Raw genomic sequence first — 26,363 nt, 5'->3', positions numbered from 1 at the left:
TCTACATATAGACTTTGTGGAAAATGAATACTCTATTTTTGACAAAACTCAAAATGGTGGCCAAAATGATTTGCTGAAATTGACAATTGACCTAAATAGCTCAAAATGATTGATATGGCCAAAATATGTAACACTTATTTGCCACTTTGTGAATCAGCATTTGGACTTGGTCTAATTTTTAAAAACATTTGCCACAGACTGTCACTGCAGGCAAAAAAGAACAAAAAAATGAAGAAAGACAACCGACCAAATCAATACGGTGGCATGGTGTGTGCCCCCCTTAACCACAAGGCCACAAACAGAAGAAATACATTCCCTTCCCTTTAGCTGTAATCTATTGGACTGTGAAGCACAAACATTCTCCTTGTGCGCCATTTGTTTCCCGGCTTAAGCATATCCCTGGCATATTTTTGTAGCTTGTGTTGATTTTGCTGTTTTTTTCCTCAGTGTTGCTGCAGTCACGTTTTTCTTCCTTGATTTCACCCTTTCCCTTTGTTTTCTCTTGTTCGTCCCTGGGAGACACGGAGCATAGCAGTCGAATTAGTTATCCAAACACCTCGTGAAACGTGATAATGGATAAAGCGCACATATCGTGCAAACACACATGCACATACAAAGACACTAGCCACCCTGTGTCAAAAGGATTTGTCTGGCATGTAATTAGACACTTGTTGCATGTGACCAGTTGCACTGGTTGTTGGAAAGGTGAAAGTTATCACTCTATATTCTGCTGTAAACATGCTGTTATGGATATAAATCATAGAGAAATGACATACATGGCAGTGCAGAGACGAAAACAGAACAGATGAATCTGGTCTCCATACCAAAAAAAGCCATAATTAAGACTAAAGCAGAGATTGTTGACAGTATGCAGAAACAAGACAAATAGAAAATGAGTAACTCAGTGTTTGTGAGAGCCTGCAGCTAATTCTAGCTCAGTGCCAGTGCTGTACTTAAGTAACACACACAAATACAAATACACTGTTGCCATCCTCTCCTCCTCCTCCTCCTCCTCCTCTCTCCTTTCCCTCACTGTCTTCCCTCTGCTGCTCTTTGATCATCATTGTTACAGGAATGAAAGGAGAGCGACGGGTAGAAAGTAAATGGCATTGGTTGGGCGCTCCCTCGGTCACTGTATCCCTGCTAGCCCTGCAAGCCCTGCTGGCTAATCAGATATTCTGCCCAACCTTGTTTTGGAGTTTATTAGTGGCATCCCTCTGCGGAGCGATGGAGAAACTGAAGATCACAGCGAGAGAGAAAGAGAGAGAGAGAGTGCAAATTATGAAATTGTGAACATAGACTAAGAACCTCACCTTAATGATGTAGATTTATTCGGTGACTCAGGTAGATATGGTGATTTGCCTATTACAATAACAATATTCTAATCTGAGTTTTGCAGGTGGTTGACCACATATGTTTGGCTGTAAACGGTCAAATAGAAGTCAGCGGACGGAGAGGATGAGTCAGAGAGGAAGATGCAGTTTACAATGAAAAGCCTCAACTGGTGAACGAGGGATTGGGTGCGCGCTTCGCTAATTGGCAAACGGCTGCACTTGATTAAGTGACATATCTTTTCAATCTGAAAGATTCTGGGAAGGCAGCATTTCACTCAGCCGTCACATTGAGTGTACATTAGTGGTTTGTTTGTTTGCTTCTCTTATCGCTCATATCTCCATCATGCCACACTCCTCGCAAGACTTTAGGCGACTCTGTCTGTTGCTCATCAAAAAGTGTAAGGCTGACTCAACGACACATTCTACGTTCTTCTCTGTGATCTGTGTTAAATGACCTGTTTATTTAGGCATAACTGGACCTTTGCACTACTGTTGCTAGTATTATTTTTGCATTGATGAGTCTACACAACTATGATTACTGCTACGACTAACAATAGTATTGGTGATTATTCATCTGTGCAACACACTAAAACTAAAACCAAACACACACTATATGAATATTTAAAGATAATAGTCATATGTTTAAAGGTAATATCAATAGTAGACGCACTTTTATACAACATATATCTTGTACATAACTAAATATCTAAAATGTAGGGCAGCTGTTTAATATTAAGATGTATTTCACCTTGTTGCTTGTTTGCTCTCAACTGGCTCCCTTACATCTGTCCTTCTTCTCTCCTTGATCAATGACTACATCCTTGTGTGTCATAATTATCTACTCTCAAACACACACACACACACACACACACACACACACACACAAACAGACAGACAGACATGCACAACGATGCGGCGAGTAAACAACGGCATATCTCATGGCTACCATTTAGCGTTGTCACTTTCCCAGGGCCGAGAGCGGCACGACATTGAATTACTTTTAGTCTATCCCTAATTGTTTTCTGTCCAAGGATTATTACAAAGCGATTTGAGCGGAGCAGAGGGAAACACAGTGGACTTGTGAACGTCACCTTGTTTAATTTGTCAGCCTTGATTTGTTTGCTGCGAGTGTAATTGACTTATGTCCCTACAACCGGGGAACAAATGAACAAAGACTGCAACTTTCCTTTTAACTTCCTTGCCCCCTACGGTCAGAGCTTTATTACATATCGACTATATTTCCTTTTTTTTTTTTTGTTATGTATGTACATAAAATCACATCTGTCATCAAAACAAGCATTGTCAAGTATTGAATAAATAGTAATTTGAGCTCTATGCATGGATTTACGCTCTTTCATTATCAGCTGAATATTCTGTGTGTAAACTACCACAGGGGGATTATAAAGCCCCCTGCTTTGACTTGCAGGTATCTATGGCATTGATGCAGATATCATCAGGGCAATGTAACAGACTGTTAATGGAGTGCAGATAGCCTGAAGATAAACCAATCACATCACTCACTCACTCACTGACCTGCAGGGGAGGGAATAATGTTGTGTTTGTGTGTTTGTGTGTGTGTGTGTGTGTGTGTGTAAACCTTGACTCTAAGGTAGATTGCTGAAACAGATACAATTTAGGACTATAGAGCACTTATCTCTGGTAAAGCTATTGTTCCAAAACTCCTCCACTCATTCACATGCACACATCTTTTAATTTAGCCGGTGATGACTCAAGCTATTCTGCACAGCAAAAGACAGCTAATCAGTCCTGTATTGCCATCCGTGTCTTTTCATGGCCCCAAAATGAACACAGCTGATGAGTAAGGCATTCGATCACCGTTTTGACAGTGATAGAATGCTGCCCCCCCCCCCCCAACCGCCCAGACACACAAACTTCTATTTAGCTGTTCTTACTTTCTCTGTTCAAATCTCCTCAAGAAGTCACTGTTGATATTTTCTCCACCCACTCCCTCTCTCACCTTCCCTTCCACTCGGCCACTTTCCCTTATAGCAGCCTCTCTCTCCCTCTTTCTCTAGAGACGTTGGTTTGTTAATGACTTCACTGCGGTTTGTCTCTCAGTTGGCGCTGACTGCGGTTGATTATCCCACCATCAGCATTCAGCATCAGTGACATCTGAGAGACTCTCCCACCCGTGCTGTTCAGCCGCGATGTGCAAATATCTTGTGATGTCACAAACGTATGAATATTAACAAGCAACCGCCCGTCTTTCTTCACAAGGCAGACATAAATAATTAGCCCGTTCTATTCAAAAAGATGCCAGTCGTGTTGGAAATATTGTTGAGTTGTGGGATCTGCGGGGAGCTTTGAACAGTATGAGATTTGAAAATTGATGCTGCCTCTGGTTCACCTTTGTTGTGGAGCTGCATGCTTTCTGGACAATGTGGAACAGAAAAACCAGCAGAAATATGTAAAAAAGGAAAAGGGTGCCACATTATAAAGTCCAAATGATTCAGTAAAAGCATATCAGAGGTTGCAATGTCTTCTTCCCCTGCAAGACCACGAACATTACTGGTAACACGTTTGCAGGCTTTCCGATTACACACATTTAAACTGAAATTGAGAGCACTGAAGGCTAACCATAAAACTGCATCAAGGCCAGATCACTCCCTTGGCCAAAGTGACGCGGTACATTATAGCTTACCAAAAAAAGAAAGCATAAGACGGCTGATAGATATACACAGTCTAATTGCTTGTGAAAGTCTTCCTATTAGCTGGAGGAATCAAATCATGTGTGTGGGAATGGAGTGCCATTTTAACCTCCGAAGGCAACACGGTCAGCTTTTTTCACTGTAAGTAGAACTAACGATGAGTCATAGACACACACACACACTGAGCAGCAACAGTTTAGATCCAATGGTGCATTTCTTTTTTCTACATCAAGAAAAAGAGCCTAATTTAGCAATATAATAATATTTTCCTTTTGCCAAAAACACATTGAAGAGCTGGAACTGGAACGATTTGTGTGTGTTGCAATGACTGGCACTAGTTCTTAGCATTTCTGTAAGTATGATAGGCAGTCAGTGGAGAATTAGAGCTTACAGAGCACAACGGACCATCAGCCCCTGGCCTTGACCACTGACAAGTTATAGCTGCACAGGGTCCTGTCGAGAAGGAATACTCACACAAAAGCACATGAAATACACACATAGTTCTCAACTATGCAATTCAACTCCCTCCCTCCCTGTCTCTCCCTTACCACCCATCATTTATTGGCTAATGTCTCCCCTCTCCTCAGCCATCAAAATCTTGCTGCTGTATCTATTTTTCTCACCCCCCCCCCCTCTCTTCCCTCGTTCTGGGGGAAAATCAGCTGCATCAGCACTGTCCTTACCTTCCAACCCTGAGAACATCCACACTATCTCTCTCTCACACACACACACACACACACACACACACACACACATTCAGTGAATAAGATTAAAGGACGAAATGACCTGATTTAGTGTCTGTCTGTTTACAGCTGTAAACAGCATATATTTGGTGGAGATCACAAACACGCACGGAAATGTTTAAATGAATAATAAAACTGCGTGAGTGCGTTAGCGTGAATCCCTATAGCTATAGCCCAATGAAGGGGTTTCTCACCGTGACTCATCCTCAGTCAACTCAGGTCCGCTCATGGTTGCAGTTGTTACATTCCCACGCACCTCCCTTTTCATATTCTCCCTCAACCTGCTCTTCAACACCGCCATCTCCACATTACAATATCTCCACTCTTCTCCTATACGGTCATCTTTCTGCACATAATGCTCAATGTCCCTCTCTGTCCGTCTCTCCCTCTCTCGGTCCCGTGGGTAGTGGTGGGATAATTGGAAGCAGAGGTTCTTCATTGAGATGATGCTGAGGCCAGTCAGGTGGAAATCCCTCTTAATAGACCTATGCTCTCCCCATGCACCCACCATGCTTATGCAAACACTTGCACACACATAAACTGTTCATTGTGGATGCAGCCATGCACACCAACACCTATTCTTCTCCTCAGAGGCCCACATTTCTGGAATTACGCAGCTTTCCACACAGCTGCAACAGCCAATGATCTCATGCTATTCTTCCTAACTTATCCTTCTCTCTCTCTTTCAATCCTCTTCTGTCCATCGCCCTCTTTCATCCTCCCTCCATCAATTTACCACTCGACACACCTGCGCTGCAAATCCATTATTTTGTATCGCTCTGTCGCAATCATATCTCGCATCTTTTCCTTGATAACAGGCAATCCCCCAGCTGGCTTTTTCACAATACTGGCTGCACGCCTCAGATTGCCACAGCCCATATCACATTGCAATATTTAATCTCCCTTCGCATGTGAAGCCAGCTTCTGTGTGTCTTTTGACAGTATCCATTTTGTTTTCTCTTAGCCTGGAAAAATGATTTGGGCCCGTATCATGATTTGGATGTGGCAAGAATCCCTCCCAGTTTGTGGACCCCCCCTCTCAGCACTTTCAGCCCTTCCATCATACCCTCTATCAATCCCCCCTTCCCTGCAGTGCACTGCTGAACCAAGATGGCTGCCTTCCAACTCAATTTGTGGTCAGCGAAGGGGCTATTTGCATGAACATGTGTCCCGCAGTTTAGCTGATATCCCACCGTGACAATCTCACAGAGAGGAGTGAAATCATGCATATATTGAAGTCCCCTTCCCTTTTTGGTTCAATTCATCTTTCCCGTACTGATGTTTTGCAATTTTCCCCACCTCCACTGTGGTACTTAAGGATTAAGTGAAACACTGAGGCCTCTCTTAACACTGAGAGATAAAAGGGAGGGGTGTAATAGATTGTAAAAAGTGGGAAACACATGCAGTGAGAGAGTGCATGTGGGAACATAAAACGAAAATTAAAGTGGCACTCGGGACGGGACATTTTAAGGATTAGATAAAGGTCAGGTGACAACATTATCCTTTATTAAAATCAGTAAATCAGTAGACTGTAGCGTGGACACACATTTGTGTCTATGCACAGATGAGTCAACCTGTGGTGACTGGCAACAAACGATAAGTGGACACCTGTTTTTTAACAAGTATGTGTATATGTGAGTACCACCAGTATGTGAGTTGCAAACATGGGAAATTGATTTATTAGCTGAGACTGGTAAAGCTACTGCTTAAAGCCGGCACTAATAAGACAAGGCTCATTACCCAAAAGTGTATTACTTGTTTCCATAATGCATTGCTTATTAGTCCCCCAGATGTTGTAGTTGCCACACCAGTTTGAACACAATTGTTATGTCTGCTCTTACATATATATATATATATATATATATATATATATATATATACACACAATGTATGTACATGTGTAAAACCATTTAGAAGACGCTAATGAGACGTATCATACACAATAATGAAGAGACATAAAATGAACGATGGATGTTTTTTTTATTTTTACACAATTCAAATTGATATTTTTTTAACTGTTGTCTCTCATTGACATTGAATAAACATGTATACTTAGAGATCGCTTTGAAAAATCACTTTAACATCCTAGCATAGAAGATATTTGTCACCAGTTTCCTTAGTTCCAGGTCAGGGCATCATTATATAAAATCCCAGCGAAGCGAGTTATAAGCCAGGCACCTCCGAATAACTCGAAATAATGTTGAAAGTTTTATTAGGACTAAGAATGGTACCACCCCACACCAGCACTTCATAGTTTTTTTATGGAACTGTGTTAAACACACATTTAAAATTGTAAACCGAGTTGATTATCTCAGTTTATTGTCCTATTTGTTGCGGGAAAAACAAAAAGAAACACAGAAAAGACACACAGGCTAAAGATGTGATCAAAACTGAAGTGCTAAAAATGACACAAATTGCATTTTATTTGTCTTTAGACTGTCACGTTAAATTTAGCAAACAATCTTGAACTTATTTGGTTGTATTTTTTTGTTTACTTTGTAATAATTCCTATTAAATGTGCATGGGCCTTTGCACAATGGCATAGGTTAATGTAGGCCCTGTTTTATTGCTGCCTTTGGTCTGCTGTCATAGACTGGGGGTGTCTGTGCGCCATGTGCACCTGGGCCACTTGGCCACAACATCAAAGATGCAAAACAAAACAAAAGTTGCAAAACAACTGCAATTTTTTGGATTGACCTTCAATCAGGAGATGTTTAAATGTCAGTATCCTTGAAAAAGAGCATTATTTTAAACCAAAATTCTCAATTTTGCATTTAAACACCTGCAGGAATGTGTATAGGTGTTTATCCTGTCATGGTTTACCTGTTGGGAACTCCTCACAGGCTCTGTTTTATCCTACATTTTAAAAGAGTTAATCCTAATGCTAACTGTAAGGATGTTTCAAAACTATTTGTACACCTAGGTCTAAATGTAGGATCAAATACGTGGTAATCTAAACATTTTGGGAAAGTTGGGAGCAATTGCAGATGTTTAATAAATACAGGTCCAGATGAGTAACATCTTTTTTTTTTTGGAATGGAAAATGAAACCCACAAAGTAAAATTGCCCTAATTAACAAGGGAGTTTTCAGAATTGTGTTAGACTGATGCTCAAACAAGCCTTAATTAATGACATCTAACATGAAAACAACATTGAGTACATACCTTTAGACTGATGAGATGGACATTACAGGTATACATAGAAAACTAATATTCTCTTCCGGTTGAAGTGCATATCTCAAAAGTACTGATTTGTTTTTAGAAGTGGTTATTTACTCAGTCTGACAATGTTGTCTGTTCAACTGTTTGTTCATTCTCAGACTGGCTGCTGTGTTTCTAATTTACTGGGGATACATGATTGCAGCTACTCTGTCTGTTGCTGATGAAGAAAAATATGTTGAGGTTTTCTGTACCGTTGAGGTCTTGGCATTTTGATAATTTGTGGATGATTCAGAGCCTCGTTATACAAAAAGTAATCCTTGAATACTGAAGGGAACAGCTGGCTTGATAGAAGAGGGCTTCACACCTGACCTTGCAACCAACTGCGCTGTTGATTGAATCTTTTTTTTTTTGTCTGACTGTTATTGTCCTGTGCATTTGTTCTTAGGTTAACGGGATTCCAGCTGCCTTCACCCGTTGTGAGTACAGGCTCCAGGCTCACACTGTGGCTACTGTCCGACTACGCCGTCAGCGGGCAGGGATTTAAAGCTGTCTATGAAGGTAACACAACTTCCATCTTGTTGGTTTTTGAGCTAAATGATCATGTTGTGACATATGTTCTAATATGGATGTGATGAATTTATGGTCAATCTCAAAGTACTTGTCAAAAAACGCCACGTCTCTTCTGAGATTGTCCGATTTTCCTCTATTGATTTTTACATCGCACTCATGTAAGTAATTTATGCCAATAATTTCTAACATGGTGTGATCTTTCAGCCACTCTTTGTGGCAACTGTTGATGAGAAAAGGCTACAGAGCTACTGAGCAAAATCCCTTAAGTTTCCTAACAAATGGCAGAAAACTCCACAGTGAGGAGGAGAGAACACGGTACCGTGACTCATGTTGCAGTACAAAAGTAGCTAGTGTGCACTGAACTAATTCAAACGATGTAATTTAAAGCCCTTATATCCATCTACGTTATCGTCTCTCCCTTCACTAGCCATGACTGGGACCTTTATCACGGTGACATGGAATGCTTTATGACCCATGGCGGGATGATATTAATGATGGCACTCATCAAACCCACGCAGGAGGAAAGATGAGCTTCGGGAGGGGAAGGAGATACAAGGGAGTGACTAATTAGGCTAATTACCTGACAGGAGTGTGTCAGTCTTTTTGAGATATCGTGAACGTGGGGAATGGGGATGTGGCTCGATGAAGCCACATCAAGCAACTCAGGAGGCCTAAGACCACATTGCGTGACTAGATAAAACCAAAGACAAAAGAGCAAAGAGACTGTTTGTTAACTCCACCGGGAGGCAACTGGGGTGTCGCGCCTCTCTTTCTCACTCGTGGAAACAAAACTGTCATACTTGTCTAGCTTCTGACCTTGGAAGATGTAACTGTCTCTTGCTTCAAATGTGTATACAAAAACTTAAAAAGAAGAGGTAACTATATTAAATAGCACGGTAAGTGATCATGGTTTTTTTTTGTGCTACATGCAGCCATACACTTTCATGCAGTCACACATACATAAATAAAGCCAAGTGAACAAATATATATATATATATATATATGTTATTAAAATAATGTAAATATTTAAGCTCGCAGTGACTTTGGTACCATAGTGACTGTTTCAGGGATATCAAACCTACTGAGCACCATGTGAAATGAGTGCAAAGCCATAATTACCTGTCACCCACCTCACATGATGCTAGTGAGACCAACTGCAATTACCCATGTCACATGGGAAGAGAGAGAGGCCCTGTTGTGCTGACATGTGATGCTGCCCTTTAGGTTAGAGTGAATGTTAATTGGAGAGTGAGAGGTACAGGAATAATGACTCAATGTAACTGAATGTATGGAAGACCACCCACAGTTGACATTTAATACGCTGTACAGCGTATGCACACATGTGAATCCTAGCACCACATTCAGATGAGTTGAAACTGCATTCCTATTCTACTTCCATTCATCCTATTTTTTTTAAATGTATTTCTGCTCTTCCTTTGAACCTTTTTGGCAATTTTCTCATGCCACACTTGGGTTTTTTGACTTCTCTGTGTCACTGAAATCCCACTCGGTCTCCCTTGGCACAAACGCCAGAGATAATGAATCTTCACCCTGTGGCTATTGGTTGGACATAATTTATCTGGTTATTGATTAAAATCAACACAATGCTTAAAATCAGCTGGATGGTAGGGAAACAAACAGCATTTCATGCTCGCCAACCAAAACACATGCCCCTCAAGCCTTTTTCTATGATGTCGAAAACATTTAGGGAGGAGATACAATGAGATTTAAAGTTTTAATTGAAATATATCTTGTTAGTTTCCAGAATATATGTTGTCTTCTTCCTTGTTTTATTTGGCGGCTTCATACTGTCAGTAGGAGAATGGGGATGTTCAAATAACTTTTCTGATATTAAACTACCCAGGAAGTCAAGACACAACAGAAAGATGTTGCAGAAGCTGACACACTGCTTTGTGCTGCTTTGTTTGAAGTCAGTTTGACCAGAAAGCACTGGCATAGAGCCACTGTTCTGCTTTGATTTGATTAGTTCACAGTTAGAAATGGTGCACAATGGTCGGCAGGGGGCTACAACCAAAGATTATACATAATCAGAGATCCCACTGTGTATCATCTCAAGATGTTACAAGTATCAGGCTGGCAATTTTAAAGTGTGCTTATGTAAAAACTGTTTGTTGCACTTAATCTGAGCCAAAGATACTGATAAATAAATAAGGTGGCACATGGCCAGTCTTATTCCTCTTCTCTATCGCTGTACAAGTCACCCTTTTTATAGCAGTAAAATGTGATGGACACCCACAAGACTAGGGATGACTAGAGATTAACTGTGTTTTCCCATAACAGTGGTTATATAACGTTGAAATGCGTTACTCACTGCGTGTTACCTTGAATTGTTGAAGAAAATGTTTTTGCACAGCTCCACGGGGAACAGAGAACCTAAGAAACGGAGTAAATCCTTGATGAATTGAAGTAAATGGGGTCCAGGTTTAACAGCAAAACTCAACCAAAAATCTGTTAACAAACCCTCACACAGTTTGTACAGTATAAGCCAAGTCTAATTTATCCAGTTGTTGAAATGGGTTTGCTGTTGTGACACCTGGACCCTAATTAGGATTTCAATTCATCAAGGATTCACTCTGTTTTCTTTCCGATTCTCTGTTCAACATGGAGGCCTGCAAGAAAAACACATTTTTCTTCAACAATTCAAGGTAGCAAGTGGCGAGTAATTAACATACAAATGGTCTTTTTTTTGGTGAAGTATTCCTTTAAGTGAAATTGAACGTATAAGAGGCATCATTAATAAATCTGGCATCAATTCACCACCTCACTATCTGTGTCGCCAATTTACCCTATGTCCAAAATCGTTTGCACAGGTGTGCACATTCTCCTCTTAAACTTGTTTTTTTTATAGATCACAACTGTTGCTTGGGAAGTTGAGTTTGTCTCTTTCAGGCCACGTTTTGTGCGTACGCCATGTTTATAACAAAAGATTATTTCTCAATTTGGATCTCGCTCCTTTGGTATTATGCTAATGGTTAATAATAAAACTCCTGTCCTATATTTAGCTGTTGTTGTGCCTGCTCATTACATATGACCCAGTCCCTAACCAAATAAGTCAACTGTTGTTCTTGGCCTTGTATAAATAGAGTGGTTGTACTTAGCTGTTGTGGGAGAGGATCAATGTAGCCCTGATGAGGTTTTTATCTGTCTGTGTGCCTTAGTATGTCTCAGTGTAGACATCACTGAGTATGTGTGTGAGGCTTTTTTCTTCACTGCTTATCCTTCCATTTTCTCAAATGGGATAAGTGTCTTTCTTTCTTAGCCCGATTGGCTTTTCTCAGCACATCTTTTGGCAGTAAAACCTCAGTATTCTACAGCCTCTTTTTATTTGGACTGCGCTTGCCATCCACCATTTTGGTGCAAGCCCATCTCGTCTATATTAGATATCTGTTCAGCCCACACTGCAATAAGCCTAAGTGCTGCACAGTCCATCTCCCCAACACACTGCGTAATGGCTGAGACCACTCTGGAATCTCTCCCCTCTCATCACCATGGCAACCACCAGACTCCTTGATCCCGTCTCATTCCGTTCTTTCCCTTCTTCATCTCTTTGCGAACTCTTTATTCATGCTTAATCTGCAGCTATGGAGAAGGAGGCTAATGGAGGCAAAGGGAATTAGAAACATTCGCAAAGCCTCTGAAAATATCTACTGGGAGCAGAAGAGAACTCTTATCTCTTCATGTCTTACTGCATTCCTTGCTCTCCATCTTTTTTTCCTCTCCTTTCTTACTCGTCTTTTTCCCCTTTTGTCTGCTCTACTGCGAATGTCAACCTGCATGGCCCCCATGTTTTGTTGCCTCTTCCTATAGTTCGTTCTCCCTCCCTCTTGAATGTTAAAGTACCGTGGTGTTTCTCTACCGTCTGTGTCTTAGTTGCATATTCTATGTGCCTACCAACTGGGTCAGCCAAAAAAAATAAATAAAAAATACAGCCAGCCCTGCCGCACGACTCACAAAGCCTGCCTCCTCAGCATTAAGTCACTGCAGGTGTCTGAAATAGGAAAAAAAAATGGCATGTACATAATATTTCACAAAGTCATTTTGTATTCAAATTGTTTTCAAATGTCCATCTTTGGATACCTTACTTAAGATCTGCATGTGAGTCTAAGGGTAATTATGAATACATTTGGGCGACATATTGGTAGCATTGCATTATGAAGAGGGAGGCTTTAAAACGGAAAATCTAAATTAATTGTTAATTAGTCAAAAGATATAAATGTAGATATATGACGGGTTTGGTGTAAAAAATAGTCATAATAAGCAATAACATGTTTCTGTGAAAGTGGGTAAAGGAGAAGCAGAGGGAGTCTTCTCCTTCTGCATCCATCAGAGCTGATCTACAATAGCGTCTCTATCTACTCCCCTTCGACCACCCCCGCCCCCCCTCTCTCTCCCTCCTTCCTATTAGCATGAGAGAGGAAGGTGGGGGCAGAGTAGATGAGGGTGATGAGAAAGCAGTGAAGCATGAGTGAGTCTAGTGCCTAATTGAAAAATGAGGCTCGTCCCATTCAGTCGGGGAGTTGGCCAAATGGAAGTGTGATGACAGAGGCGAAAGACGAGTATAGACCTGGATCAAATCCTACAACCATAATGTTCTATTTTCCCTCCACAGGAACTAATACACATTTTACTTATAGGTACATTATGGCCCAGTTTGTGTGTTTGCATCTGTAATTTAAAGGGAGGGGTTGAGGGGGTTTAATAACCTGCTGCGTTCCCATGGAATAATTTCCTTGGATGTTGTTTGCTGCTCGCTCTGGTAACATTGACTTTGATTAGTAACAGTAATTGTTTGCCAAAGAGCAATTTACATGGATTATTTGAATGATTTTGATTATATATTCAGCCTCATTCAATAGCAATATTATATTCCTGTCTTTTCTCTATTGATGTATTCTGCCGTCTCACAATATTAGCAATGCAGTCTGCTATTAACAGATTAGTTTGGCTACAAACAACAGTCCACTTTTTGAATTAAATGACCAAATGCAATCATTGTGCAAGAAGAAAACAAATAAGATAAACAAACATAAAGAGCATGCCTGTAACACATGTAAACAAATTAATGTACCAAAAGTTCAAAATGCTGTCAGTTCAGCTGCTAATGACTTATTTATCGTCTATTTTTTCAAGAATTTTTCACAGAAATGTGTGTCCCTGTTTGCTTTTAAACAAGAAGGCATTTCATAATACAGTCTGCATGGAATGGATGCATTGTGCAACTGTCCCATGTTGTATCTCTGTAGCTGTTATGGAGCTTTTGCTTTGTCAATAAGCATTAGTTTATGATGGGGTTGGTGCTTCTAGAGGTTTAGCACAAAACCGCAGCTTATTGCTATGTTGCTGCTGAACATGTTTGATATCATAGGTATTATGTCTAAACAAGCACAGGTTCAGCATCACATAACATAGGTTATGCAAATACTTACATTTGAGTACTTACCAATACCGAGTAGCCATATGAGTACTTAATAATAACATTAGTTTTAACAAAACCTTTAAAAGCATGGTTTAATTTGCCTATGGAGAATAATTGAACCTGGAGGCTGACATCATATTTGAAACTTCAGATTATTACATGTAATCTAAACACTGCTTTTTCACTGTTTTGTACTGGAATTTCTGTATACAGGGCTGTGACTATATTATAAAACATAAATAAATCAAAAGTAGTAGCTTTCCCTAGTTTAATACATTATTCATGGTAAATATACAACCTTAAAACATGCTTTTTGGTATGCGAGTGTGCTCTGGCAGAAGGTCAGGGACCAGGGAAGGCCATGAATAGTTTAAATGTCAACATGGTTTCAAACTGCTGGCAGCTGCATTAGGCATGGAGTTTGTTATGATGCCCGACACATATTGTTGAATAGAGGCTGTGGATTATAGTCTATAATATTATAAATATGTTCAAAAATTTATCTCGGACAAGCTTTGATATCATTTTCAGCTCAAACATTGCTGTCTGCTGACTGTAATTATTTCCGGTCTAAATACCTTGACTGCTCTCTGCGCTGGGTTGTTTTTGAATGCATTGTAGATGGTAAATGTATGTGTGTGTGTCTGTGTGTGTGAGAGCACTTACATTCCTATCTAACATCGAACTTCAGCACTGTAATAGCCAACAGGGGGCATTTTGGAAGTCCCCTCTTGGTCATGCTCTAAATTATGCTAAAACCATGTCTAAAACTATCTGGTGATTTATTTTTTATTTTTTTTCATTTTTGCCAAGAGGTGTGTGAGTGTTTAAATCAGTGCTCAGCACTGCTCCTGCTGGCTGGAGCAGGGACTATAATGACTTACTCACATATGCCCCTCTTAACACTCCATTGTGAGTGGTTCACAGCCCCAGGCCTGTCTTTCAGACTGAAGATGGGCTGTTGAACAGGCTACTTAGTGAAGTAACCAGTCTCTTGTGACATGATTTGTTTTTTATGTAACAAAACATAACTGCTTAGTTTAGTGGATATCTTAAGTTCAAGCTTGACACTGTATTAAAGTAAACGGCAGGAGAATAACACGTACTTTATAATCTGAAAAGGGTAAGAAAATGAGAAAAACAACCAGGAAAAAAATGAGAAATAAAATCTGACAGGCTTGATATCACTGCCTATTGCTTACTGTAGCAATTGCTGGTTTAACTACCTTGACTGCTCTCTGGGCTGGAAAGGTTATGATGCATTTTTTCCTGGTGTGTGTGCATAATTGACATATGCACAGCGATATATCCTCAGCTATGAAGACAAAGAGGTTAATGCCTCGGCATGCTAGCCAGTTTTTCTCTCTCCCTCTTTCTGTCTTTTTTTCCAACATTGTAGCAATATATTCAATCTTAGGTTTGCTTTATCACTTTATCAACTAGATATATATATAGATATATATAGATATATCTATATCTATATCTATATATATATATATATATATATAGATATATATAGATATATCTATATCTATATCTATATATAGATATATAGATCTATATATATATAGATCTATATATAGATATATCTATATATATCTATATATAGATATATTAGATGTATTTGTTCACGTGGTGCAGCTTTACCCCATGCATAATGCCACAGTGACAGGCAGAGACACTGTAAGTGCAGGTACTGTAAGAAGCCAGGAACAAGTGCTTCTTATTAGAGTGGGGTTCAAGAGCCTGAACTTAGTTAATATTAAATGGAAGCCCAGCTATTATGGCTTTCATTTTATTGAATGTATACTAATTTTCTTGGAAAATGTTGACGTCCGGGTAAGCAGAGCTTTCTCTCTGGCAGATTGTAGCTGTTATTAGAGTCTGGCATGGGAATCGGCCGCCAGCGTGTCTGACCGTTAAATGCTTCTGACACTTAATTAATGGCTGATTGTTGTGTGTCAGTTCTCCGTCAGCCTAATGAAGACTGTTTCTGCTCACACACATTTATACAAATGAGCTCAATTTTAAAGAAGACAAAGAGCAATTGTGAAAAAAAATACATGCAGTCTCCCTGGAAATGTGACCCTGTGGTTTAGGGATGATTGACTGAATGGCCTGGAGCAAAAAGCATCTGTATGTGTGTGTGTGTGTGTGTGTGTGTGTGTGTTTTGCTTGTATGAGAGAAAATATGTGTGTGACTTTATAACAAGCTGAACACATGTTGGTGGACCACAGCAAAGGGAGCCTGTCCCACTGAGGGGAAGCAAAGCTAAGGTGTGACAGTGGCACAAAGTGACAGACAGACTGAGGCGAATACTAGGGCAGTGGGCGGGATGTTTTGACAGTGTTGTTTGTGTGTGTGTGTGTGTGTGAGGGTGTGCAGATATTTAATGCACACACATACAAAGTTGTCTGTTTTGCAGTCAGGGAGAGTGGACACTGAGGTGCTTCTCTCATGCCTGTCTCTATTTTGGCTTCTGTGAAAGGCTCTCTGTGCTCCCTCCTGTTTCCACACTTGACAGACTACACACTGGCAATGCCTACCCTCACTGCATCCTAACAAAGAGAGAGGGGGATTGTGAGGAAGACAAGGGGGAGACACAGGAAAAGACATCAACTGGTAGAGAGGGGTTAGCCGCAGAAAGAAGTGGGAGGGAGATGGAAAGATAGAGGTTATGGAATAGGAGATGAGGAAAAATAGGAATAGACAAATAGACAGAAAGAGAGATAATGATTTTGAAGTGTGAGGGATGGAAAGACAAGGATGACTCACATCTGTGAGGTAATGGATTAAGCTATGAGGGAATCTTCCTGCAAAAAAGCAGGAGAGGAACTCAAGGAACGCCACATGGCACATTTGCTGCACCGTTACTCATGCACGGCGCTCATCCTCTCCGAAGCCATGCATTTTTTAGTCAGTGAGCTCATCTTCCAAAAAAGGAACCCACACTGCTCTCACTTCTCCTCTGACACTCGCACTTCGTTATTGGGTTTTGACCGCATGAAATGTCACCCAAAACACTTCCTCCCCTTTACTTGTTCTGTTTGACTTCTTCAAAAGGTTGCTAATGTTGATATTCCTTCACTGTTTATGTGTGGTACCACTCTTGCACACTAATTCTGCCACTCTATGAAAGCGTGTAATTAAGTGCCTTGATTGGCCTCTTGTAAATGTCATCTGTTCAGTCCTCTGGATCGCAGACTTTGATTTTGTCTAATTAATTCCAGCCTTGGGTAACCCTTAGCAGCGAGCGGGTGATAGTTTTCCTTTTGCAGCTGTGACCCCTTTTCAGTGAGGGGTATTGGGATGAATTCTATTCTTCCGTTCTATGTATGATGTGCACACTAACTTTACTAACAATGAGGTAAGCCATGACTGGTTTGAGTATTTAATCTTTTGGGGTTTTCATTTTGCGTTTTCCTTATATATGCTAACGTAGCTGAGCGAGACCAGGTTCTGTTCTCTGTGAAGTTTGCTGAAAGTCATGTAATGTAGCCCCGGTGTGTTTTATATAGAGTGAGCACTGTGCCGGATTGTTGAATTAAAAACATTTTAATAAATAAAACAACTTTCAAATGCTGCTTTGCTTATCATTTACCAGTCATAAAGTAATTTAGGAGGTAGTTTGGACTTGTGTGCTGTCATTAATCTGGCATGCAGGTAACACACCCTTCTTTCCAGTCATAAGGGGGAAATCAGCAATCCACAAGTTTCTCAGTTTTAGCCAGCAGCCATTTGGTTTTGAAAAGGCCATTGACATTGGTGGATTTTATCAGCTGTTGCATATTTACATTAATCTGTGAGTTAAAGAAAGTACAAAATGAAATGTACTTGTCTGTTATTGTTGACCATTTATCTCTGAACCTTACTTCCACTCCTCTCCTTTATCCATTCTTCCATTCTCCCGCTTTCATTTTGCTCCATCTGTCTTGCCCTCCCTAACGGTAATTTTTTATCCCTCTCTCCCAGCCTCTATCTCTCATCAGGATTAGCCTCCTTTGCTTGTTAGCGTGCTGACTCTGTCTCTCCCTCTCTCCCACGTTTGTCTCTTCATACAATCCCTGTTTTGTGTGGATTAGTGCCCGTATTGTCCTCGGATTAGGGTGTCATTGTTTCTGAGCTGGGATGAGGTAGGAACTTGCTTCTGAATATTCGTATGAGTGCGTGCGTACGGTATATGCAAATGTATATCCCCACTTGAGACCGAGGTGATGAATCTCCTTTTGTACGTGGAGCTTCTTTTACAACATGCAAGTAGCACAAAGTAGGAAAGCTCTGTGACTTATGAGCTTTGTCTTCTTCACTGTCAAGAGTCGATGCAACAGTATGTGCTAGGTGTAAGCAATATGGTTGATAAAACTTGGAGCGAATTAGTGTCCACTTCTGCTTTGGTAATTGAAGGTCAGACTGACAAGGAAAGGAGCCCTTGATGGTGTAAGGAAGGGGAGATGTGCTTGGGATTGTCATGTTTTAATGTCATGTTCAGTCACTCATCACAGGCAAGGGAGAGAGGGGAAGGAAGAGAGAGAGTATAAAACTATTAAAGGAGATATCTGTATTGATCGCATAGTGGGGGTTCTGCGTTAGCTTGGTGTGACAGAGACACTCAGCGGGTGGGAGGCAGAGGGGGTCTGCGGATATGCTGTGACTACAGAGATGCACATCAAATTCCAGGCGTGTCATCTCAGACTTCTCATCTATTTTGTTTGTTACACTGTGGGATTTATTGGCTTATTTACTCTCCTCTCTTGCAGGTACATCGGTGTGCCAGTTTATTGATCCAGAAAATGTTCTGCTGTTGTAGTTAAACGTTATTAAGAAAGAGTGTATTGCCATCCTATCTGCAGGCATTTTGTTCCCCTCAATTGCTTCCTCCCTATTAGTGGGATTGGAATTCAACTTTTAACAGCCTAAAATGTATTTACTGAAGACTCAAGTATAGGCAACTTTAATAAACCCACATTTATCATTAAGCAGTTGTGTACTCTAATATATCATTAAGATTGCCTTGCATGCATGTTATTACCCATGATGAAATTCCCAGCGACAGTTATGAACAGTAACCATTGCATTCTTTTCCATCGCTTTAATTGATATCAACCAAGCAGCTCCCTCTTGGCCGCTGTCTTTAATCATTTCTCCATTTACTAGGCTGCTCTAATGTGCAGCCATTCATCAGGCCAGATCATTGTCAATTGCCTCCTCTAATCCTTTTTCAGACCTTATCGACCGTTGACTATTCACTTGTTAGCCACCTAAATGTTAAAGGTTATGTTTAAGGTCACTGGTAAGCTGTGACTGTAGTCAAAGCTTTGTTGACTGAGTCTTTGTAGATCTTTTTCAATGACACTTTTGAATCTGTCAGTGTGCAAATGCAATTTAATTACCATGGTTGTTAATATACACATATGATTGAAGTCATGGTCGCTAGGTATAGGATCGTGAGTAAATCATTCTTTATTGTGATTAATTGCATTGGTGTTCATTTGTGAAGATCATCTTGCTGAACAAAACATGTAAATATTATAAACTTGTCTTTGCCACTGAGCCTATTTTCTGCAATAATCCAAACTCCAATGGAAAAATCCCATTGGCTTTTTTTCGAGGGAACCGGTGTGATGCTAACTTTTGTGGTTGGCCTACGAAAATGATAATCATCCTTGCACCACTCTATTCCCTCTTATTTCCATTTCCTATTGCTAGTAAAATGTATTTATTCAAGTTTCTCGCAAAATAAATACATTGTACAAGATTAAATGTGAACACATCACGATAGTGTTGCCAAATACTCACTTTTACTGAGTAGAAAGCGCCATAATTCAAGTCAATGTAACACCCGCTAATATTAGCTGTTAGCTCAGTGATCAGCAGGATTTTGCTAGGAAGGAGACCTCATGCTATTGGCAGACTAGCCGGTCTCTGCGATTACTCTGGGCAGCATCCATGGCAATTAATTACAATAAGTGTCTGAATAAGTCAGTTTTTCCAAATGTTTTTAAGGTTGTTCTTCCACTGACATTACTGTCTGTGCTTCTGTGTGTGCCACGTAAAACATCATGGTGCACTGGCATAGGTGTGTAAATGTGACCATCAAAAAAAATCTGAATTACGAAACTGACCGGCTGGTCACCGGTCTCGGCGAATCGGCAGCTGATTGATCAGTGCATCTCTAAATATAGGCCAGGAAACAGTGGCCAAACATACAGACTATGCACAAGTACTACATAGTATCATTCCCTCAACACAATCCCATGGGACAACTTTGTTTGTTCTACTTCTTCTTCACTTACAGAGAATCAATGTTTTGTTGTACTCAGTTGGATTTCCACTGTTTCGACAGCGACAGTGAAGAAACATCCCGGGCCACTTAAGGTTGTTTTACTAGAGAGAAGAGACACAACTGGGAAGTGTCATGAAGAAATAAACCTTCCTGCTCAGACTACTTGGAAGGAGACAAATATCTTCACAAGTTACACATAAACTGGCCTTTTAGCTGATTTTGTGTTTATCCTTGTGTCGATGTTTGTCCCTCTCTACCTGACAAGCTCTGGCTCAAGCTCACAGTGCAAACTCGCCGTCACTGAAGCGTAACGTGAAGGCACACCTGTTTGTTTTGTGTTTGCCTCTTACCCATCATTTGGCATTGCTACGTGCTCTATTTGAGGCCTTAATTCACAGCTGCAATTCAGTGTAATGAGGCAAAGACTCGGAATAAGCTGAGGTGTTCTGTCAAAGGGAGGAGCTGGTGGATATTTTTGGGGGCGAGTGATCTTTGCAAGAGTGGGTGGGGAGTCAAATTGGCATTTTGTGCAAGATAAGAGCAGGGGTGTTTACTTTATACTCTGGATGCACAGTTGTGTACCGCCTGAGTGTGTTTTGAGTGACAAATCACATGGTTATGTGCTTTACTTGGATCACCTCCAAATGCAACTTGATTTCTCTGCAGCATTGAGCGCGGAGCTTTATTTACAGAATGTATTTGTATACATTTTCAACACTGTTCATTTTGATTGGTGGGTCTGAATAATTATTTGATTATGTTTTTTTCCTTCTAGACCAAAGTTTTTTGTGTCTGTTACAAAATAATTGTCTTTTTTTAGGACTGGGCAATATGGCTCAGAGATAATATCTTAATTTATAAGGCCATGGTGCAATATACCATATATATCTTGATATTTCATATTTCCTCTAAAATAATGAATAATGAATTAACCCTTTAATGCATATGTTCAGTGTGATCCTCCCAGTCAACTATTCTGAATTTAGAGGGAAAACAGTTGGTATATTAATTTTAGACTGTTTGAAATGTCACATCAGAATGTCCTGATATTGTCAAAGTGACACTTTGAAGTGGCCTGCTAGTATCTGTTAAAGAGGTTTCACTCTGACACTCTGAGGTGGTGTATTGTCATTTTTAATTCCGATTCCCTGTAAGTCTGTTTAAAAATGTGTATCCGTCCAATGGAACGACATCGGTTAACTCGGGGACTTTTAGCTGCAGGAAGCAGCCGGAACGCGGATGTTAAGCTCCGGTCTAGTGGCGCAGCCTCTGGCCTCGCTGCATCAGCGGCCAGGGCTGAACCCTTGGTGGGACTACCTCGACATGCGACAGCTCAACGTGCTGCTGCACTCTGCTCAACCAGGGCTAGGCTATTTTGGCTTCGCTTTTGTTCAGTGGGTGGAAGTGGTGACTGGTCTTCCATCTACACATGCAGTAAATGGAAGACGGCCATAGGAGAAAGTGAGAGAAGTGAAACGTCCAAAGTGCCGGCATGAGTATCTTTCTTGTGAATGGGAACTTGATGTTTGCGATAAAGTAATTCACTACATCCCATGTGGAACATTGTGCAATACATACGTATACTGTATGTCTGATATATCACCCACAACAATTTCTTTACAATCCTTAAGTTGAAAGGAAACAAAGGATGAAGCAAACATTGACTATAGGATGGTACATCCCCTGGGAACTATACCCCCCCCCCCCCCCCCCAGTAGATCTGAAATCAAAAGAACAGACTAGCTTGGGGAACAGGATGGGATTTGAAGGAATCAAGAAAGCAGTAATAACAGGAAACTTCTCCTTTCACATGAAGTCACCCTGACTCTTTTGGTGCTGGAGGACGTAGATTACAGAGTTTTTAGATAAGATGATTGCATATGCAACATGTAGAGAGTGCCTGAAATGTTGAACAATACAAACAAATTACAAATATTTTGCGGAAAGAAGATACAATGTTAAATGGAGGAGAGGAGGCTTGTTCTGATGGATTATTGTATTGTGGTAATAATAGTGAGTCAGAAGTGAAGGAATCTGTCTGCAACAAACCTCTTGGCATTTACTGGAACAACGCAATTTTTGATTGCATGATTCATCCCGTATAAGTACAGTTCAATATTTGGCCAAATGTTACTAATTATAATATTACAAAGGATCTAAATGTGGTTCACTTGATGATAATTGTAGGGTGGATAAGAGAGGCTTTTAATGGAACCGAAGAGCTGAATGGAACCAGTCAAAGCACTTGTATTGCAGGTCTTCTCAGAAACTGGTATTATCAACAAATTCTTTTAGGGGTCTTTCACAGCTCCAGATTTTTTGTTAATTTAGTTTATGTCTCCTTATTTTCTCATATGGTAGCAAAGGCAACTAAAGCTTCTTCTCTATTAAAAATAAACTGTAATGCATTGCCAGCTGTCATACAGGCAGATCAGGACACTTGGTCTAAAAAAATTGCGAGCATAAGAAATAAGGATGACAGGATGATTTAACTGGTGAAGTGGAGCATGCAGACTAAAGGCAGTGCTGTGAGTTAAGAGTTGAGCCAAAAACAGAACTGCATGGAATTAGGAAGCTTCACTCGTGCACAAGCTACCCGCTCTGTAGGAATGCAATAATTCCTTTTACCTTTTGCCCATGAAGCTCTTTATCGGAATGTCTGCCATTCTTTACATGATCTGTATGATTTATACATTTATATCTATAATTTATCAACAGCTTATAGATGCAGTGAAGAGGTGCTTTTCTTTACCAGATATTTGGAATAGAGCACTCAGCCAGTCTGAGCCAATAATACGCTTGGCTCAATCTGCACTTTCCGCCTCATTTTTGTCTTTGCAAAACTGTCCTTTAATAATTGTTGTTTTTGTTTTGGCCAACTCTGGATTTGATATTTTTGTGACTGAGCATGTAACTTACTTGGCATCTTACTTATATACATATCTATCAAATTAGTAACAATATGATTGTAACATGTCTATTGCCAAATTTTGATAATCGTATATAAAAAAATCTTCTCCATTTTGTGTCTATAGTCTGTGTACTCTACAGCAGTCATTACCAAAGCCACAGGTTGGCCGCAGGAGATTTTATTTGGGTTGCCAAATAAGTTTGCAGAATTTCTTCCATGGTCTTTTGATTTCACATTTATATCTGCAGTACACATTTGAGCCACATGAGGGAGTCTGAATGTTCTTGTAGTTCTAGTAATTCTAGTCAACTCATAAAATTGAATGTAGCGTCTAACATTCTGTTTGTTGGAAACAAGAAAACGAGAGCATGTTTACTACGTCTAAATGTATATTTTCTATGAAATAAAAAGATTGAGAGAGCCTCGTCATCTCAACTTGAATGCATTTATTTGGTCTCATTTACAAAGTATTTCAAGTGCAAGTTGTGATTTATCAAATATACATCTCTTCAAATATGCTGGTTTACCTATTCAAGATAAGATGAGGTGATGTGGAAATGGCATTGAAAATGGCGAGGAATGTTATTTTACGTACAAATTTGCTGTCTCATAATTTATACATAAGGCCTATTTTGAATTGGGTCACAATGGTTTGCCTTTTCTAAAAGTGGGTTCCCCGAAAAAAAGTTTGGGAAGAAACACTGCACCACAGTACATGCAATATGATGGAGACAGAAAGTTATCGGATGTCAATAATAGCCTCAGAAAACAAATCACAGATGGATATGCTTTTCATTCTTCAACGCCTATAGATGGATCAAAGAAATATTTTTCATTCACAAAGTCCGAGGTGTGGTGAACTTAGGATTTTATTGCCAACGCTTACACGATAGCAGGTGACAGGGAAGAAAGAACGAAAGAAAGTGAGGGAACCGTATACATTTAGCGGAAGAGCCAAGGTTAAATAAAGATATTGATCATTCTAATGCACCTTTGCTTCATCAAGCCACGGGCGCCTTTAATGGGATTTCAGTCTGAATTGGCATTTGACCTGACAATGTGAGTGATTCCTGTGTATAAACGTTGGGAGGATACTTAGTCTTCTTATGTATATGATGAAGGCTTCAGCTCCATATCGTAGTTATGTAACGTATGGAATGACAAAATAAACTTGCAAACAGTGGTTGTAAGGCAACCAGGATAGTCATGAGTATATGGTCAAGAAGACTGCTTATGTTGAGAGGATTCTACAGGTTTACTGCATTCTAAGAGAAGAGGTGCGCTTGTTTTTTGCACATTCCCCACAAACCTGCATGTTTACGCATCGACACGTCCCCTTCCACAAAGTCCTCTCTGGTGAGCCTTTACTGTTTCCAAGGCAACCTGCAGAGCGGGGAAGAGAGGGTTTGCTGAGAGAATGGGCAAAGCAAGACAAAATGCAGGAAAACAAGATAGCAGGGTAGAAGGCTTTTAGTTTAGATGTTCCCCCCAATAGCAGAACCTAAGGATGTAGATGTTGGTCTGACTGTGTATGGATCGTGCTTTATGTAGGACAAAATGCTGAAGTGTTGGTCCGATTGCCATGAATTTTGGTATGGGTCTTCCCTTTCCCAGAGGATGAATGCTAAATAATAATCAAAAAATGTTTACTTCAAAATAAAAACTCTAATGGGAAGTAACACACTAGGTATTCATGCACTGATCCATTTGTTTCTCTCCTACACAAAAGATGTTACCATTACTTTAACACATTGAGATTACCCTGTTGTATGCAATTATGTAAATTTGTATTACCTTGCTATACTTTTCTTTCTGAAATGAATGTGTCTCAGATTCCTTCCTATTTCATCCATATAGTTTTGTATTGTAGATGACTGTTTGCATTGTAGAGTGCAAGGCCGAATCGACTGCAACTGTGTACCTTCAAGACTACACACTGCAACAGTACAGTATTTCAAGCCATCAGCTAACCCAGTGATACATTGGCAGCTGTTAAGCAAACCAGTGTCGTTTGTGTTCACATCTAATCTTCATGATTTTGAATAAACGTGTCTGGGTGCACCTGTGTATTTGAGCTAGCAGGTGTGACCACAGGATTTCTCTGATTCCTATTTGAAAGAGTAGTGTCAGTGGAGAGATAAGCCTGAAAAAGCCACAGGGATTTAGATGTTTCAAGCCAGCCAGAGTCAAGGCTGTACACAGATGCGTTGATCTCTCTTCCCAACAGCCCCAGCCCTGTCTCTCATCTGTCTTGAGGCTTCCCTTCTCATGCTCCCTGATCCCTCTTAGTTTAGTCTCATATGTAGTGAATGGCACATTATTCCACTTTGCAGACATTGTCGGTAGTCATAAATTCTGTATGAGCTCTTTCACACCTCAGCGCCTCCCACACAGCAACTGGCCCTTTTACTGCACCTGCTGTTGTGTGCGTGGGAAATGAGGATATCTAGAGTTCATTCCAGTCGTTTTTTTTATGCATGTTTGTGTGTGTATGTCTGATTGTCTGTGTACCGAGGTTCAAACCCTCTTTCTCGCTCTAGAATTTCTCTTGTTGTCAAGTTAGAGAAGCTTTATGTGCAGCTTAGTTCAAAATCAGATGGGGATTTTCAAAGCCTCATCTCAAACCCCAAACCATTCAGGCAGCAATACGCAGTGCAACATTAACTATTACTGGCACACTCAGGAACACATGCGCTTTTACAGACATATGAATACACTCAAATGTGTTTACACTCAGCAACTTTGATGAGGGGCTTCCCCTGCGTATCTTAATCTAAGGTGGTTGGGCTAAGTTTTTGTCTCCACCACCTAAAATATTTGTTTAGACAATAGGCATTACAGTAAAGTAGTGCTGAAGAGAACACAGCACATGAATAATAACTTATAAAAAAAATATGATAATCTCTAGCTTTTATAGTCTCAAAAATCAATACAGCTCACTTGGAGAATTAAAAGGAACAGAAACACTGTGAGGCATTTGGGAACTTGATTTAATTCGTCATTATATAAGATGAAATCCCTATCTATTTGAAATACTTCCCAGTTTCAATTCAGCTATCCCTTAAGCATGATGAAGGAAAGGACTGAGAATTGCTCCATGGTTTTGTTAACACCAAAACATAACCTGTGGAGTTATTGACCTCATAGCCACTATGGCGCAGTTGTGTTGGTCCCCATGTTCTTGTCCCATGCACAAGCACCAGGATGCATGTGCACATGAAGAGATACCTTTTTTTTGTTCAATGGTGTCACAT

At 40.2% G+C, this 26,363-nt stretch overlaps 1 protein-coding gene across 1 annotated transcript in view; it reads left to right on the top strand.

The window, feature by feature from the left end:
* Window positions 1–26,363, top strand: part of csmd2 (CUB and Sushi multiple domains 2) — a 204,277-nt gene that overhangs the window by 23,962 nt on the left and 153,952 nt on the right. The window contains exon 3 of the mRNA XM_031853674.1: window positions 8,353–8,465. Within this exon, the coding sequence (XP_031709534.1) occupies window positions 8,353–8,465 (113 nt within the window). The remainder of the gene's footprint in view (window positions 1–8,352; window positions 8,466–26,363) is intronic.

The sequence above is a fragment of the Anarrhichthys ocellatus genome, unplaced genomic scaffold, assembly GCF_004355925.1.
Source record: "Anarrhichthys ocellatus isolate YVR2014 unplaced genomic scaffold, GSC_Weel_1.0 scaffold14, whole genome shotgun sequence".
In the NCBI taxonomy this organism is placed as follows: domain Eukaryota; kingdom Metazoa; phylum Chordata; class Actinopteri; order Perciformes; family Anarhichadidae; genus Anarrhichthys; species Anarrhichthys ocellatus.
Note: the sequence above shows the minus strand (reverse complement) of the source record. Positions and strands in the feature narration are given on the sequence as shown.